This window comes from Anabas testudineus, chromosome 17 (assembly GCF_900324465.2).
Source record: "Anabas testudineus chromosome 17, fAnaTes1.2, whole genome shotgun sequence".
Classification (NCBI taxonomy): Eukaryota; Metazoa; Chordata; class Actinopteri; order Anabantiformes; family Anabantidae; genus Anabas; species Anabas testudineus.
In genome coordinates this window covers 7,854,981-7,871,989 of record NC_046626.1, presented here as the reverse complement: position 1 = coordinate 7,871,989, position 17,009 = coordinate 7,854,981, and the positions used below count along the sequence as shown (strand labels likewise).

At 38.5% G+C, this 17,009-nt stretch overlaps 2 protein-coding genes across 3 annotated transcripts; one reads left to right on the top strand and one right to left on the bottom strand.

Moving 5' to 3' along the window:
• Positions 1-55: 55 nt before the first annotated feature.
• znf644a (zinc finger protein 644a) lies at positions 56-11,653 on the top strand. Its single transcript, XM_026375462.2, has 6 exons — positions 56-166; positions 2,956-5,452; positions 7,598-8,191; positions 9,221-9,346; positions 10,407-10,509; positions 10,660-11,653. Exons 2-6 carry the CDS (start codon positions 2,959-2,961, stop codon positions 10,853-10,855), a joined length of 3,513 nt encoding a protein of 1,170 aa, XP_026231247.1. The 5' UTR covers positions 56-166; positions 2,956-2,958; the 3' UTR covers positions 10,856-11,653.
• Positions 11,654-11,664: 11 nt separating this feature from the next.
• Positions 11,665-16,794, bottom strand: LOC113172483. Of its 2 annotated transcripts, XR_003299747.1 has the most exons (12): positions 16,602-16,794; positions 16,159-16,274; positions 15,661-15,751; positions 14,802-15,186; positions 14,528-14,603; positions 14,236-14,302; positions 13,424-13,571; positions 13,266-13,326; positions 13,029-13,159; positions 12,839-12,928; positions 11,926-12,018; positions 11,665-11,765 (listed from the first exon to the last, which is right to left on the bottom strand). XR_003299747.1 is itself a non-coding variant. In XM_026375465.2 (11 exons), exons 1-11 carry the CDS (start codon positions 16,685-16,687, stop codon positions 11,998-12,000), a joined length of 1,272 nt encoding a protein of 423 aa, XP_026231250.1. In that variant the 5' UTR covers positions 16,688-16,794; the 3' UTR covers positions 11,710-11,997. The 2 variants fall into 2 exon arrangements, 1 of the variants encoding a protein (XP_026231250.1); XM_026375465.2 differs by having other exon boundaries at positions 11,710-12,018.
• Between the last annotated feature and the right edge of the window lie 215 nt (positions 16,795-17,009).

Sequence of the window (17,009 nt, the reverse complement as noted above, 5' to 3'; positions counted from 1 at the left end):
GAGCAAATTGTATGTAACGTTACGGTTACCCTTCCAAAAGAAATGACCTGGCCCACACCAGACCACCACGGAAAATGGCGACTGTGAAATAGATGGAAGACGAAAGTAAGAAATTATTCAATGCAGCGAATAAATTGTTCTCTGTCTTCATCCGCGCCGTTCAGAGGTAACGTTTGTTTCTTTTAAATCATTTTGTTGATGTCTATGTAGTAAGTAGCGAGGGACGATTGTCATTAGCTGTAGTTTAGCCTGAGGAATAGGTTTTGGTATGGAACAGCCTTAATGGAATGGTCTGCAGCTCCTGCAAGCAGCATCCAACAACCCAGCGTGATAGAAACGCCAAAGAAATGCAACGATACCCGTACAGACCATAGTATAAATAATCAGATTTGCTCTGGAAGTAGGTACCTTTGGCAGCATTTCCCAGATGCTGTGGGTTGGCATATAAACTGAACTACTAGGGTGAAAGTTTTAGCTCTATACAAAATGTACAACCGCTCATCAAAAGCCATTTACGAGCTTCATCCCTTTGCAGTTTTGGTTCTGCTGTGTTGGTGTTACAAACACCTTTCTTTGCCACAGAAGCGATCACTTGGTATGACACTTTTATTGCCCTTCAAATCCCAGATTTGGCACTCCTGCGACCTTGTACAGATATAAATGGCCACAATTAATCATCAAAGCAAAGTCTCAAGTATATTTTATATTTAGCTATATTTATTTGGTACTCAGTGGTTAAGTCAAGGTGCTAACCCTGATGGCATTGTATCTAACTAAAGTGTTTTCTCAACAAGTACATTTAAATGAGAAAGGTTATACCTGTAATATGTTGCTTATAAAATATTACCCACCTTAGCATCTCTGATTTTTATTTGCAATTTTCAGTGTTAATTCATCTTCATGCTATTCTGTAAATTCATGTAATAATCACTTTATTGATGTTAATCATGATGTAGTGGGAAAATATGTACATTACATAAAATTCTTACACCCCAAAATGACCCCAAACAGATATTTAGTTTACTATTACCAAGTCGCCATCGAAGAACTAGCTTTGCCTCGAGTTGCCTTTGTCTGGGTCCAAAAGTTGCAATCATCTTACGACTCTTCACCAAAGTCACAAATATTAACAAACATAATAATTCTAGGCTGTTAAAATAAAAGCAAAAATTACCTTTCATGTTTTTACTGAACACACAAATAAATATACAGAGGGATTGTGGAAAAGGTAATGACATCATTAAACATTAACTGGAGAGTCAGGTATTAACAAACCTGGAGTCCAATCAATGAACGAAAAAGTATATGTGTGGCTTAGAACTACCTGGATTTATAACAACACAGTGTGACAGTGTTAGTGTGCTATTTACAAGCAGATCAGTAATATTATTACTGATTATTACTATTATTATTGCAAAAAAGGATCATAGCAGACCTACGGTCAAGAGTTGTAAATTTGTATAGAAGAGTTTAGATATTCATCAGTCCACGATCAGAAATATGGTGTGTAAATGGATATGATTTGGTACTGTAGCTACTCTCCGTAGAAGTGGGTACTTAGCCAAGATCACTCCAAAGGCACAATATTCAATAAAGTAAAAAACAACCCTAGTAATAGTTAAAAATATAGATTCAGTTATACCATACAGCCACTAAAAGAGAACAGTTTACCAACACTAAAAACATCATGCCAACAGTGAAGTACACTGGAGGGAGCATCATGATCTGGGGCTGCTTTGCTACCTCTGGACCTTTAGTGATGGCCAGTGTGGAAGGAAAAATTCGCAAGTTTATTGAGTTATTCAACAGGATAATGCCAGGTTGACTGTCCACAAACTGATGCTCAGCCAAAGCTGGGTGTTACAGCAGGATAATATAATATCAATAAATATAATAGCAATAAATCTACTACAGAATGGCTTTGGAGACTCAAACGCTTTTAAAGTGGACTATTCAGAGCCCAGACCTCAACCCAATGGACATGCTCTAGAGTGACCTCAAGATCACACCAGACATCCTAAGGATTTGGCTGAGTTGAAGCAGTTCTGGGAGGAAGAAGGGTCCAAAATTGCTCCTTAATATTGTGCAGGTTCAATCCACAGCCACAGGAAGTGCCCCCTTGAGATTATTACTGCCAAAGATAGCTCAACCATTAAAACATGACCAATTTATGCAGAAAACCAGGGAATTATAAACAGTGTCAATTTATTTTCTTGACGTTTTTATACAGGCTGCCTTACTGAAAGTAAGATACCTTGCCAAAGCAATGGTGACAGCTGAACCCTTTTATGGTATGAAGTGTAAACATATTTTCAGTTCATTGAGAAATTTGGCCAAGACAACTTGCACTATGGCATGAATTAGGCGATAGCGGGCCACCATGGTTTAGGTAATTAATTGGAAACACTGAAGGTAACCTGGAACAAACAAAATGGAATGTGAAAGCCCAATGGTGAAACAGAGCACTTTTAAAATAGGGTGCAAACTAAGGAAGAGCACATTCAGACTAACATTAGGCCTGCAAGGAAAAAACTGTCCTTCCAAACCCTTGAATGGAGCTAGTCTGTTCAAATCTGCCTCAGCTGCAATGCCAATCAAGTACATTCAGGTGCATATCGCTGGTACACCTGTTTCTCAAACTAGTCAAAAACTGGCATTGTCTCACAGGTAACTTAATGACCTGCCCCAACCAAAGTAATCTCCCACACATTTTTGGTCTGAAACACATGAATGCTCACTGACACCATCTATTTGAACAAATACATAAAACCCCAATGCAAAATCCATCTCAATAGAATAAGATCAAACAGTCAATACCAAATAACCTTCTAGAAAACCCCATTAGTATAGATGCCATAAACATAAATTTAAGCTTTGGGATGCTATAGTGTTAACCTTTGATTTTGTAGTAAAATATTTTTAAACATCTAAGAAGGCTTTACTTTTCTTTTTCAGGTCATGGCAGCTGAAATGTCATGTCTGACAGGTGTTGATGAAGATGACAAAGATGCAGATCCTGAGATTAATGCATTCTCGCTTCTCCAAGTGCCAGTGAGAATGGAGCAACAATCATCCTCTTGCACCGAATCTTTTGGCAAACCTTCTCTGAAACAAAACAGTGTCCTAGATGTTCTGTCCAACACAGATATGTTGTCTCCAGTTGGCCTTGGTAATGGACCTTCTTCACATCAGGCTACACAAGCCGATGAAATCAGTAATATCTCCACAGAGAAAGAGGAGGAAAAGAGCATCACAGCACTAAAAACTGTGCAGGAAATTGACACAGCAGGAATTTGGGGTTTTGATGTGGACTCACCTGAGAACTCATTGGATAACTTTAGTAGTGCTAGTGACCTTCATTGGGACCCTCACAAAGAGTTTATGCAGTTTCTGTGGGAGAACCATGGTGATTCCCCTGGTGAGGAGCCTAAAGAGGAAGTCCCTCCAACCAACAGCCAAAGGAGAAGGAAACGGAAAATGGACATGGTTGTCATGGTGGATCCTTCAGAAGACCTTTACCCTGATCTGAGCCACAAGTCATCTGAGGAACTGTCTGATGCTGAAGATACAGTAGACTCTGTTCCTGTCAGAAAAGTTCGAAAGTCAAGGAAGTTCTCCAAGTCACAGTCGTCATCAACAGGGAAAGTTTCCAAGTATCCCAATGGAACTGTAAAGGCTATCAAGGAAATTATTTACAATGTACCTACAAGAAATTCACATGAAAACAGTATAAGTCATGGACTTTCACCATTGAAAGGGAGGCTCACAATAAATTCTCATTCAGAGGAGAAGCTGTCATACCCTTGTTCAAAATGCAAACTCGTTTTCAAGAAAGAACATCATTTACATCGCCATATGAAGTCTCATATCGACACTCCAGATATGTCACCAAAGTCATTTATATGCCGTGAATGTGGACAGTCTTTTCGACAAAGTGGTTCTCTTATTGAGCACATGTCCATCCACCAGGAGAAGAGAACAAGGCTCAGTGAAGACATCAAAGACAGGAATGACAAGAAAGAAGATAAAAACACAAAGCTTTGTTGCCCTCAGTGCCCATTTGGAACAAACTGCCCAAATACGTTTGTTCAACATGCAAAAACGCATGAGAAAGACAAGAGAAAGTTCAGATGTGACAAATGTAGCTTCAGGACTATGACCGAGAATGATCTTAGGAGACATAATATTATGCAGCACACTGTTATCACGGTTAGAAAGCAGATGCAAAATGAAGACTCTGAATCCTTTTCCTGTAACATTTGTTCTTATAGAGCTTTTAGCAAAAATGTTTTTAAGAATCACCTTTTGCGCCGCCATCAGCAAACCTTTGAGGAATACGAAGCTTCACAACGTAGTGAGAAAAACGCACAACCATCGAGGGGGAAGAATGTTCCCACTTCTAATAGTCCTGTAGAAGACGCAGAGTTTACATCTAAAATCTCAATAAAAAATCAGATGTCTTCTAAAAGAGCTTCTTTACCCAGTGAGTCCAATGACATTTCAGACTTATTCAAAAATAGCAAGAGAGGGCTGAAGTCTCAACTAGCAGAATCAAAGCTTGACAAATCCATTAATGTTCTCCTGTCCCGACAAAGACACGGGAAGAAGACTGCTGAACACAAGAAGGAAAGCAATAATTGCAGCACATCCATTCAGGATTCCAAAAGTGACAAAGATGCTGCTGATCAGTCGCCAGGACCAATGAAAGTCAAAGCTGAAGGTTCAACTTTATCCCCAATTGAACGTAAGGTGCCCTCAAGTGCAGCTGAAAGTGATCACAGTGACCACAGTGTATCCAAGCTGAACGCAGATCAGTCAACAGTCAAAAAATCACCATCTAAACGGAAGATGTCAACTCCATATCGTAACACCTCAGATCAAGATTCATGCTTCATCTTACCCAAACCTTTGCCAAGTCCTAAGAAAATAAGCCAAGAAGAAGAAGTTGAAGACCATGATGACAAAGACATTTTCCAGTTCAAGGAAACAGATGCCCAAAACACAAAATCTTTCGACAATGGTATCAAGAAAGAAAAACAAAACATCATTTACACCTATAGCAGAAGAATGTCAATGAGGGGTGCTCTACAGGCATCTAAAAGGCTATTTGAGAAAATAAAGACAGAAGAGCAAGAACAGAATGACCCTGAAATCAAAGAGGAATGCATAGAAACAGAAGTATTTCAAGAAACATTTGACTCCCACCAAATACCACTAAGAGAATCCTTTACTGACGATTTGTCAGACTTGGACTCGGAGCGCAAGAATTGTCCATACTGCCCTGCAGTGTTTGAGTCAGGTGTTGGTTTGTCTAATCATGTTCGAGGGCATCTTCATAGGGTTGGACTGAGCTACAATGCACGCCATGTAGTGCCTCCTGAGCATGTGGCTTCTCAAGACAGGAGGCCACGAATTCGGCGGAAGATTTCAGCATTACGAAGATTGAAAAAAGGTACGTTAGTACACATGGTATGTTCTTTGGTCCTTTGGTGTGTCTGAATATCTGTTCTATGTTAACTCTTTTGTTATGTTTTTAAATACTGAACTTATCAAAGTCATTGTGGAGATTTTATGTGAAATGTGGTGCCATTGTTAACTAAGGCAAAAAACTAAGGCCAAAGCAACTAACAGCAAGGAGTAAGCTATCCGTACAAATCGTAAGCAAACTAACAGATCAATAAATCATATTTCAATGAAAGTTCGAGGTAACAGTAAAATTATTATCAATTTACATAATCGCTTCTAAAATAAACTATTAACCTATGTATTTAGCATACAGCGCCTATAAATAGAGTCAATCCCTTGGATGTTTTATCCTTCTGTTGACACTATAAATCAGCCATGGTCAATTGGCAACTTTGAGAAAAACATTTCAGAAAAATATCTCAATATTGTTAAAGTGAAAACAGGTTTCTACAAAGTAATGTCAATTAAATAAAAATATTTAGGGGGGAAATCACTGTTGCATTAATATTCACCCTCTTTAAAATGACTGACCTAATCCAACAGAGGTCCAGATATTTGGTGCTAGTAGTCCCACAATTAGTAAATTGGGGATCACCTGAGTGCAGTGAATGAGTCTCAAGTGATTGCAGTATAAAGGAACTTGTGTCTGGAAGGTCCAGTCACTGGTTATTCAGTAGTTCTGGCTACCATTACACCATGAAGACAAAAGACCACTCAGCAACTCAGAGAACAGGTCATTGAAAAGCATAAGTCAGGGGATGGATTCAAAAAAATCTCCAAGACACTGAACCTGCCCCGGAGTTCATTGAAATCCATCATCAAGAAATGATAGGAATATGGCACATGTCTAAATCTGCCTAGAACAGGCCGTCCACACAAACTGAGTGACCGTGTAAGAAGGAGACTAGTGAGAGAGGCCGCTAACACACTGATGACTACTCGGAAGGAGTTACAAGCTTCAGCAACTGAGATTGGAGAGGCTGTACATACAATAACTGTTGCCCAGGTTCTTCACCAGTCAAAACTTTTTGGGAGAGTGACAAGGAGAAAGCCACTGTTGAAGAAAACTCATTAAATCATGACTTGAGTTTGCCAATAGGCATGTGAAAGACTCCATGGTCCAGTGGAAGAGGGCTGTTTGGTCTCATAGAAACCAAAAACGTTTTTTTTGTCCATCAGACAAGATGCTATGTTTGGTGCACACCAAACATTGTACATCACCACAAACATTATCCCCACTGTGAAACATGGTGGTGGCAGCATCATGCTGTGGAGATGCATCTTGGCCCTGGAAGGCTTGTTAAGATAGAAGGCAAGATGAATGCGGCAAAATATAGGACAATTTTGGAAGACAATCTTAGTTGTTGTTTTCCAGCAAGACAATGACCCAAAGCACACAGCGAAAGCTACACAGAAATGGTTTACAGACAACAAGGTGAATGTTCTGGAGTGGTCGAGACAAAGCCCAGACCTCAATCCAATAGAGAATTTGTGGATGGACTTTAAAAGGGCTGTTCACACGCAACATGACAGAACTTGAGCAGTTTTTCAAAGAAAAATGGCATAAAATGTGTCCAGATGTGCAAGCCTAATTAAGACCTATCCACACAGACTCCATGCTGTGATTAAGTCAAATGAGCATCTACTAAATAATGACCTGAGGGGGGTGAATATTAATGCAAACACTAATTTCAATGTATATTTTTTTATTTAATTGACATTACTTAGTAGAAACCGGTTTTCACTTTGACATTGAGATATTCTTCTGAATTATTGATTTATAATGTGAATAAAAGGATGAAACATCGGGGGGGTGAATACTTTTTATAGGCACTGTAGTGTATGTGATTTTATTTTATTCATTTTTGTTTGTTTTTTTTTTGTCAAAATTATGAAATTTATAAAATGATTGTGTCAAAAGTGTTAGTGAATACCTACCAGTCTTACCTCCAAACTAAAATGTAGCTATTCTGGAAATAAAACTTAAATAAATAAATAAAGCTTATTTGCAACCTGCAAGATATTTGCCCCCTTTGAACCACATTTAATGTCATCTAACGTAGCAATCGTTTTAACCTTTATTGTACGTTGTTAAGGTTTTTCAGTTTCTTTTTGTTTGTTTTTTTCTTAGCATTACGACTGGAGTCAGATTCTGATACTGTGAAGAGCATACACTCCTGTCCATTATGTGGGGATTCATTTGATAACAGGACTGGGCAGTCCAACCACATACGAGGCCATCTCAAAAAGCTTGGTAAAAGCTTTGCAACAAAGAACAAATCCCCATTGTTGTTACTCCGGGAGTTGATGCGAGACAAGAAGGAGTTCCATCGGGCACTTCAAATTCTGGGCAAGAGACGGAACCATTTCCAATATGGTGCCTCACCAAAGCTTTCCAGTGTTGATCGTTTCACGCTTTCCCCCATTGGAATCACAAAAAGTCATTCGGTTGCAAGAGCTTGCACTGATGCCAAACCACTGATGCCCACATTTTCTTTAGCAGAAATGGAATCAGAAAAACACCAATTAGAGACTAAGCTAGATGGTAAAAATTCACACTCGGGCACGACTGCCTTGATAGGAATTCTGAAGAAGAGGAAATGCCAGGAAGACGCAAGAATGAGGGGGTCCTCTCAGACGTCAAGAAACTCATTAATAGTTTCTTCAAACGGTGAGCACTGTTCAGGATCAAGAGTTGCATCTTCACTGCCAACCTCAATATCCGGTAAGTACCTTCCTCTTACTAGTAACTAGTCAGGTTAAACAGGAAGTGCAATAGTCCAGTGTTTTTAGAGGTGTAACAACTCTGAAACTGAGACCGAAACTGCAATACCAATGTCCACAGTCTTTTATGGAGGTTCTGGAAGAGGGCCCACAGATTTCCATAGTTCCCAACGAAGGAAATCTACAGTTTTATTATTGTAGATTATCCCTTTCTTAACATTATTTAGTTTTATCTATACAGCTGTGGCATGTGCACGTCATTGGGCTACCAGTGTGTTTTCCAGATTATCAGATTTAATAGTGTCATACTGTAAGAAATACAAACTTTTAACTTAGACATTATTCCCACTATCATGCCGAGTCTGATAGTTTGACAATACGATCAGTATATATTTAAATAAATAAATAAATCAATAAATCAGCTAAATCAGCATTTTCTAAAGGTTTCCCCAAATTTGGTAGTAAATAAATGTGTGTAACAGAAGTGCACATGGCAGTATGTTTTATAATTGCCAAGATTTATAATTAGAAACGACATCAGTTAGAGTAATAGCAAATTTTGAATAAAGATAATTTACAAACTGAAAATAAAAATTCTGTGCAAAAATATATTCATAAGTCTTTTACAATGCACTTTGTGTAACCTCATTCGTGCTTAAAAAAGCCAACCAAATATCTATGCATTAATGTCTAAAGCGCCTGCACTGACCTCCAGAATTTATGCACTGTTGAAGGGAGGTGTCATCAGCATAATGGAGTAAAATGAGATTTTCATCCTGCTTTCACATTAAATGGCCCAAACAGAAGATCATGCTTATAGTTATTTGTCTCATAAGCAGAATTGCATTTAACATGGTCAAATAGCAGAAATCACCTATACAAGATAAAACAAATTTAATAGGAATAGGAAGAAAGTAAGTGAATGTTATTTAGTCCAGTCCTACATTTTGTTTTGTCCTTAACAAATATAAAACCCTCTATTCATGTCTTCACTGATTTGTCTTTGTATTCTTTTTTTTTTTTTTAACAGAGAAAGGTGAATTTAACAGGAAGGTGTGCGTCCACTGCAATGCAACTTTCCACAGTGGGGTTAGCTTGTCTAATCACCTACGGGCGTATGCAAAACGAAAAAGGACTGCCTTACTTGAGGGAACCAGTAAGTGCCATTAACAGCATCATAAGTTGTACACCTAGACAAGATCCTCTCAGAGGACACATTAACAGTCTGGCGTATGCATAATTCTAGAAAGAGTGTTTTATTTAATTGGTTTTAGCTGGTTATGACGCTTATTTATGGAAGAGTCTGTGTCAGCACAGAAGTAGAGGAGGGAATTTGGGAACAACTGTGAATTCTTGTTGCTGCTCCAGCAAGTCATACCAGTTTATACATTTTGTTCAGTAAAAAGGAATCCAGTTGAATTTCTAAACAGTTTGGACTCAGAATTTCAGATTGGGAAATCTCTGACAGTGTCATACCAGATGGTGCCGTGGCTGATGGGGGCAAAACATTTCATGGTTTTTTTCTTTTTTAAGTCAACAGCAGTGTGTCCTCACCACAGGACTCCCCTTTGACCTCACCGTGAACTGTTTTTTAAATTTTTTTCACTACAATTTCAATAAAAGAATTACCCGTAGCCAAGCTCACTGGCTCACAGAGTCCTCCCAGTACAAGACCAGGTCACCAGGGGTTTGTCTCTTGTAGTCCAGCAGATAAATCCAAGATCTTTGTGGCTAGATACCACAAGATGTTTTGACACCTAAATCTTAATGTATGCAGTGTTCCACTAAACATTTGTCTGTTTCCTAAGGCAAGGATATAGAAGGGTATCAGCAAGTTAGATACTGCAAAGAATTAAATTAAGAAAAGGGGTTGGAGAACAACTTGCAGAAAATAACTTGCATGGCAGAACGTCTTCAGGGTTTACTTCTCCAGCAGGTGCAGCCATCAAATTTACAGTACAGTAGCAGCACTGGACTGCAGCTGAGACACAGAAAGAAAGTTCACCTCACTGGCTCAAGACCAGAACTCAAGTATGAATAAAGCCAGCTAATAATGTCCAGATATGCAAAAGCGAATGAATTACTGAAATAATGTGTGAAAATCATAGGGACATCACTACATATACAAACCTTCCAGTGGTTACCATACACCTCTGTCAAATAAAATGTTGATTTAGTAAGGCCACTCTGAAAATTAAGTAAATTCTGTCTTTTAGCATTTGACTGTAAAGCAAGGAGGCAGCGCTCAAGGCCTGGCCCAAAGAAGAAGACACTGCCCTTACCGCAAACTCCAGAGGAAATGTACAGACTAACCTGCAGGTAAGGAGCAGGTCGAAAAGCCATAATTGTAAACTTATATTAAGTTTACAATTAAAAATTAGGAATGAAAATTTGCACTTTCAAGAAGCCTGGAAATGAAACTTGTTTAACATGTTTTGTGTTAATGTATCAATCTCCTTCTCTTTACAGGTTCTGTGACCTCGTCTTCCAGGGTCCCTTATCGGTCCAGGAGGACTGGATTAAACACTTACAGAGACACATTATGAACACTGGTGTTCCCCACACCGGGCTAGGAATGGTGGAGGTCACCTCGCTGCCGACAGGCCCCCCAACTCTCAAGACTGACCAAGACTGCTCTCTGACAGCCACAAATAATGCCTCATGAGGCCAATGGGGACCTTTTTAGATTTTGTTAGACTGTATGTGTATGTACAATGGTTGTTCTTTCACTTTTTTTAGTCAATGAAATACTGGCCAAAAGTACAATATCGCTCAATGATGGAGATATTGTATGTGTTTGGATATTTGGGTGGATGAAAAAGTTAATTATTTTGGATATTGTTACCTTTTTCTGTTTTTACGTGGTCCATTTTTTGGAACAAACTTCCAAGTGGACAGACTTTTTTGTTTTGTTTTGTTTTATGCAGTAATGTAGTGTGAAATCCATTTCTAATGAAGACAACTTTTACCTCAGATTTCTCATGGTTTGAGTCCGTTTTTGTCAAAACTGGGGAGCACCTCTCTTCTGTACCAATATTCACATTTATGAGTTACACAGAATCATGTTTCTTTTGTACTGTTCACAAGTCCACAATCTCCATTTTCAGGCCACAGAGTTACTGAGATGAATATTTTGACTGAAAGTGTGGGGCATCTGAAAGCTCCTGATAAAAGTGGAAAAGATGAGCTACTATACAAGAACAAAAGAAAAAATGTTTATGAAGTTGTTATGCATAGAAAGTGTTTTATATTGTTTCAGTAACTGCATTGTTCCTAATACAACATTAAATCTGAAAGTGGTTAAGAAGACCTAACATGCACAGTCTGTCCTGACAGTGCCCTTCATACATGTCATCTATATTTAATGTTTAAATATACCATTTTGAAATAATTTAATTTTAAATGTACTATATCACACAGATACAATGGTTAAAACATTTGTGTTCTAAATAAAAAAGCAAGGAAACTATTTGACTTTTCTTTTATTATTTTTCACACAAATTATACAGATTTTTTAAAGGTTGAATTCTCTTCTAAGGCCAATGGTGACGAACTTACAGTCCTGCAGCGATCAGCTAACAATAACATGGACAAAATGTGAAATAATCAAACCATATGGACAGAAAAGCAAAAACATCCTTATTATGCTAACAAAGCTGGACTTAAGATACTTTATTAAGAAACATCTGACACAGCATCGCACAGCATTTAGGTGTGATGGTGATTCAAAGTAACCTGATGGTTTACGTCCATTGATCTTCATCTGAAACAAACCGCGTCTGAGTGGAAACAGTAGTCTTTCAGTAGTTATTCAAATGGGCTGCCACCCTAAAATAAAACAATCAGTTAAGTGGTCAGATAACTGCATCTGCAGATCTCAATGTTGCCCCAGTGCAGTGCACTTTTAATTATCAGCAGTTACCAGTAGCACTATAGGATCTTATTAGCTAGCATCACATGAGCTGGTTTAGAAAATGTAGTTTTTCTCCTTTGGGTCAATGAAGTAATCACAAATACAGGAGGAAATGTAATCCCATCTTTATTAAACAATCAGTTACTTTGACCTCATATGTTTTACTATTTAACTTGAAATGTTTGTTCGTGTTAAAACAACAAATGTCAGACAGGAGCACACTGGCAGCCAAATGGTCGATGGCATGCCACATAGCTGAAGAACTTTGTTGCATGTCACACCCTCCCTCTCCCCATGTTCCCTGTCTGCCTCTCTACCAGCAAGCTATCGAATAAAGGCTGAAATGCCCAAAACAAAAAACTGTTCAGTTCTCTTTTCAGTGTTGAAAATATTGTATTTAGTGTTTGATATGTTTAATTCTAATACATAATATATTTTATTGATAGAAGATAATTAGTGCAGCAAGAGTTAAAAGATGACGCATCATACATTAGATCTTTTGTGCTTAACATCTGAAACCTAATATAGCATACGTACATATTTTGGTAGGAAAAAAGAAGCCTCAAAGAAAGCAATCCCTAGATCAAGTGTTGTGGTTGCAAATGGAAATGCTATTAATTTAGAGGAATTTCTGAATAATCAGTAATTGTAATGAATTAGTAATTTGTTAAATATTATTCTATTATTCTAGTATCTACTTACTTTAAGGTTACATACATTATGGTTACAAAATACCTTTGTGAAGTGTTCAAACTGTGGTTTCAGCTCCTTCATTATAGTTTCTGCTTTGCTGAGGCAAGCGCATCTCTGCTGCAATTCAAACTCCTTTAAGAAAAAAATAAATACAAAATCACAAATATTGAAGACAGATATTCATTTTATTTGTATATTTATATTCAACTCTGCTGTATAACAGTAGTGTTACCTTTGTTTTGGACAGGTGATCCTTAGAGGTAATGTGACTCTGCACCGAAGATGCAGATGTGGATACAAAGACATCACATGTCGCGCAGTGGAACATTTCCACCTTTGTCATATGGTCATTTTCCTGTAGAGCTGATAAGACAATAATCACAAGCTGTATTTAGGCTTTTTAGTCTGGAATAAAAGATGCGGAGACAATTCATGTTTTTTTACAATGTGATAATTCAAAGTGATTTACCTTGAAGAGCACTGTCCTCTATGGCTCGGCTACACTGACGGCATTTATACAGCATGACTTCCTTCAGGAATTGTGGAAAAAATAAATTAGTAAAACACTAACAGACTAACCCAAGGAATCTCAATATGACATATTAGGTGATATTATGTATCGTTTACCTGTAGGAAAGCTATAGCCAGATCATCATAATTATTCTGCTGCTGTATAAGCTCCAGTGTGTCCCAGTGTCGTTTGCTGTCCAAGTGATCCTCAAGCTCCTGTCCATTGGTCAACTCAACTTCACAGAGGTCACAGGTGATAGGATTCCTACAAGAAAGTATTAAGGATTAACCTGGCACTGCATTAAATTGATATGAAATTAAATTCACATGTTACGATCAAACTTAAGTTAGAAACACAACTTGATGACTTCAGCTTATAAAGCTGCATTCAAAAGTCCCTGCCAATACTTGACCATGGTAACTTACAACTTGTTGTCCCCTTTGCACTGTGATGCAAATGTCAATAATAGAACAAGAACAGAGCTGTATAAAGTTTTTTGTTTGTTTTGATGGTACAGATTGTGTTTATCAGGACAGAAATGAGTCAATTAGTCAGGAGTCTCACATTAAAGGTTATGCAAGATTGCAGTGTTACAGCATGACTAATATTTGTACAAACACAGAGCTAGCAATGTTACAAAGTAATGAATCATAACTACTTAAGTAGTGTACTTAATTTGACATACTTCTCTGGATTTGTGCTTTTGGACAATATACTAGTAAATAATCACATTTATCTCAGGACTACAGTGATGTCATAGAGAGACTGTCAGAAAACAGAGAAACATACATATATTAAATAACAACCATGATACATTACTTAGTGTAGTGCCTCTGTTGTCCTGCAAACATTTGACCATGTTTTCAAAATTAACAGAAGTGTGATGTGAATACATCTTATGCCTTTAATCAGCATGTTTTGAGCTTACTTGTCCATTATAATGATTTTGCTGCTGTTCCTTGTCATCTCTGGGGACAGTTTGATGTGGTCCTGTCCTGTAGAGGAACATTATGCACAAATTGAAGTACATGTGCACATGTCAAGTACAGCTTTGCTCACTCAATAGAAACACTGTAGTGGTAATTCTTCCAAACCTTTCTCTCAACATGCAGATTTAAATTCTGAAATTAATGCAAGCACACTTTTATTCCTATTTAATTTTGAATAATGCTATATAACAGCAAGCCAAGTGGCATTACCTAATGAACAGGCTAAGGTACCTGTTTCTACGTGCCCCTGCTGATGCCGATAGTCCCGGTGTAACCTGGGAGGGGTTAATCTTACTGCAGTGGTCCTCTGAGGGGGGGGAGAAAGGACACTATGTATCTCAGTATTGTCACTGCATATAAAAAAAGTCTCTTTCCTTCACATATTATAAAATACAACAATAAAGGCTCTGTACATTTTCATATACAACTCAAGACTGAATGTAGCTAGAGAACCCAAATTGTCCAAAAACAACAACTGTCATATTCTCAGTTTTACTAGTGATACCTCTCTCCTGAATTCTGGCACTGTGATCCTCTCCTCCTCGTTGGTCCTCTGTCCTCCATAAGATGTAGGAAATCTTTGTGTGGATGAGCCAGGAATTATCTGGTCAGAGCTGCAGACCCTGTGGTCCAAATGTCTGCCTATGGAGCAATAACCTGGTCGGTCAAGCGATTTAGTGTTCGGGCTGTAAGTCTGTCTATCATGCAGTCTCTGACCAGAACTGAAACCCTGATTCTCGCAGGGTCTCGTTTCAGGGCTAAAGAGTTGGCCAGCTGGAGACAAACTATCTCCCAGTTTTTTTTCCTGGTCAGATGGGCAGTGGCTACTATCTGACATCTTGAGCTCAGAGTCCGACAAGACAGCACTGTAAGGGTCATAAAGCTCAGACCTGAGGGAAAGGAAGAGTTCATGTAAGTGTGTGACATGCAATGTACAATATGATGATATAGATCACACGTAGAAGTGCTAACAAACTACACGAACTGTTGAGAAAAAAAGAATGAGATAAATGAATGAGATAAAGCCAAATGTGCACATTTGCAGATTTATTTAAGCAGTTTCAGTGAGACGGAGCACTATTCCTGGAACCTCTCAAGGTCCACCTGAAATAATACATAATGATTTCACCTTCACATAGTCTGGACGTTACCACAAGACAACATTAAAGGCTAACAGGCTGTCTATGGGAAACATCACTCTCCACCTGATACTTTGTCAGGCACTCCTGCAGGACATCAGAGGCTCATTAGGTCAGCAGGTGAAATATGTCAAGGTGGTTTTTCAGTAATTACTCAAAGAATCTACAGAACATCTGGTAGGATTATACAAATAAACTACGAAGGCTCCAGTCTTCCTGGCGTACCTCTCTGAACCGTCTGTGCCCTTGTCCTCAGAGGTGTCGCCTCCAACGAGCGGTTTGAAGGATGATTTCCATTTGCAAAGAGAAGGTTGAACTGCAGAATCCAAAAGGTAAATACCAGTGAATGCAACTTAGGTACAACTAACCATTAACAAAGTGACATGTATAACTAGGACAACAATTAACATAATAATCCACAATTATAACTTGAAAACAAGGAGTTATTTTTTATTCATATACATTTAAGTTCATGTTCATTTTTTAATGAGACTGGCTCCATTCGTTTCCTCATGTTATCATCACACTGGATGTCTTTGTTGTTTTGTCTTTTTATCACAACAGCTATAGTTAGATACCGCAGATACTACTGGGGTGACTCATTTTCACAACTAGACACATTATCTAGTTGTGCTGTAAAGTGCAGAACATTAGATATAAATGGAGTAAAACATGTTTTGGCCTAATAAATGAATGATGTGAGCCTCAGTGTCTTCAGGTTACCTGCACGGCTCCGGACAGGTAGAGTCTTAGCAGCCATGTCAGATGTCCTGATGTTTGGGTTGTCTCCTGGCTTCCCCTGGATTAGTTTCATGGCTTCTATGAAGTTCTGGGGCACTCTGTTAAATCACAGAAACCAAAAATAAAGCAAGTCAATAACTCAATGACAGCTACACGGATTTATTACGGCAAAGAATTTATGCTAACAACAGTAAAGCAGCAAGAACCTAGCTTGGCTTGCTATTCTGCTGTTAGCTTTAGCCACGTAGCCACACAATGTATTGTGAGTAATGTTTGAGGCTGATCTACTATCATGTATGCACACTAGTTTATCTAGTTGGTCAACTAAAAAACCGTCTAATCAGACAAGCTCGACGTTGTGGCTACATGTGAAAGTTTAGTCGTATAAATCAGCGTTGAACACAACATTAGCTGCAGTGAGTTACCTTCCAGGCAGCTGTGGTTTGTATGCTGGGGCAGCTCCTCTGGGTTTGGCTGCAAGGTTGAACGGAACATCATTCTGCCGGTTCATTATTTGGTCGTTTTTACGGGAGCAGATCACTTGTACAGCATGTGTACGAAGTGAAGCTAGTTTTCCTGCAATGAGCTGGTTAACAGACAGGTTAACTACTCACAGCCGCCGACAGATGGCAGCATCCAGTAACAGGACAGACTGAGCAGTGGTCTAGTTTTAAGGTGTCCCCTGTCTCTAGTAGGGGTCAAGTGTCCACAATCCCTTTCTTTATTTTAGGGTCAGGCCAAAACCAATGACAGATTGTTTCAGGGCCTTCTGACACTCTGCATTTTGAGGGTTTGTAATGAGGAATGTGTTTTATTCATTAACAAAATAAATA

Excerpts from the sequence above, each read along its gene's own strand:
- LOC113172483 (XM_026375465.2), bottom strand. The coding sequence starts at position 16,687 with ATGAACCGGCAGAATGATGTTCCGTTCAACCTTGCAGCCAAACCCAGA. Across the intron at positions 16,275-16,601 it reads AAACCACAGCTGCCTGGAAG|AGTGCCCCAGAACTTCATAG; the intron begins GTAACTCACTGC and ends GTGATTTAACAG. Across the intron at positions 13,160-13,265 it reads AGAGGACAGTGCTCTTCAAG|CTCTACAGGAAAATGACCAT; the intron begins GTAAATCACTTT and ends TTGTCTTATCAG.
- znf644a (XM_026375462.2), top strand. The coding sequence starts at position 2,959 with ATGGCAGCTGAAATGTCATGTCTGACAGGTGTTGATGAAGATGACAAA. Across the intron at positions 5,453-7,597 it reads ATTACGAAGATTGAAAAAAG|CATTACGACTGGAGTCAGAT; the intron begins GTACGTTAGTAC and ends TTTTTTTCTTAG. Across the intron at positions 10,510-10,659 it reads ATGTACAGACTAACCTGCAG|GTTCTGTGACCTCGTCTTCC; the intron begins GTAAGGAGCAGG and ends TTCTCTTTACAG.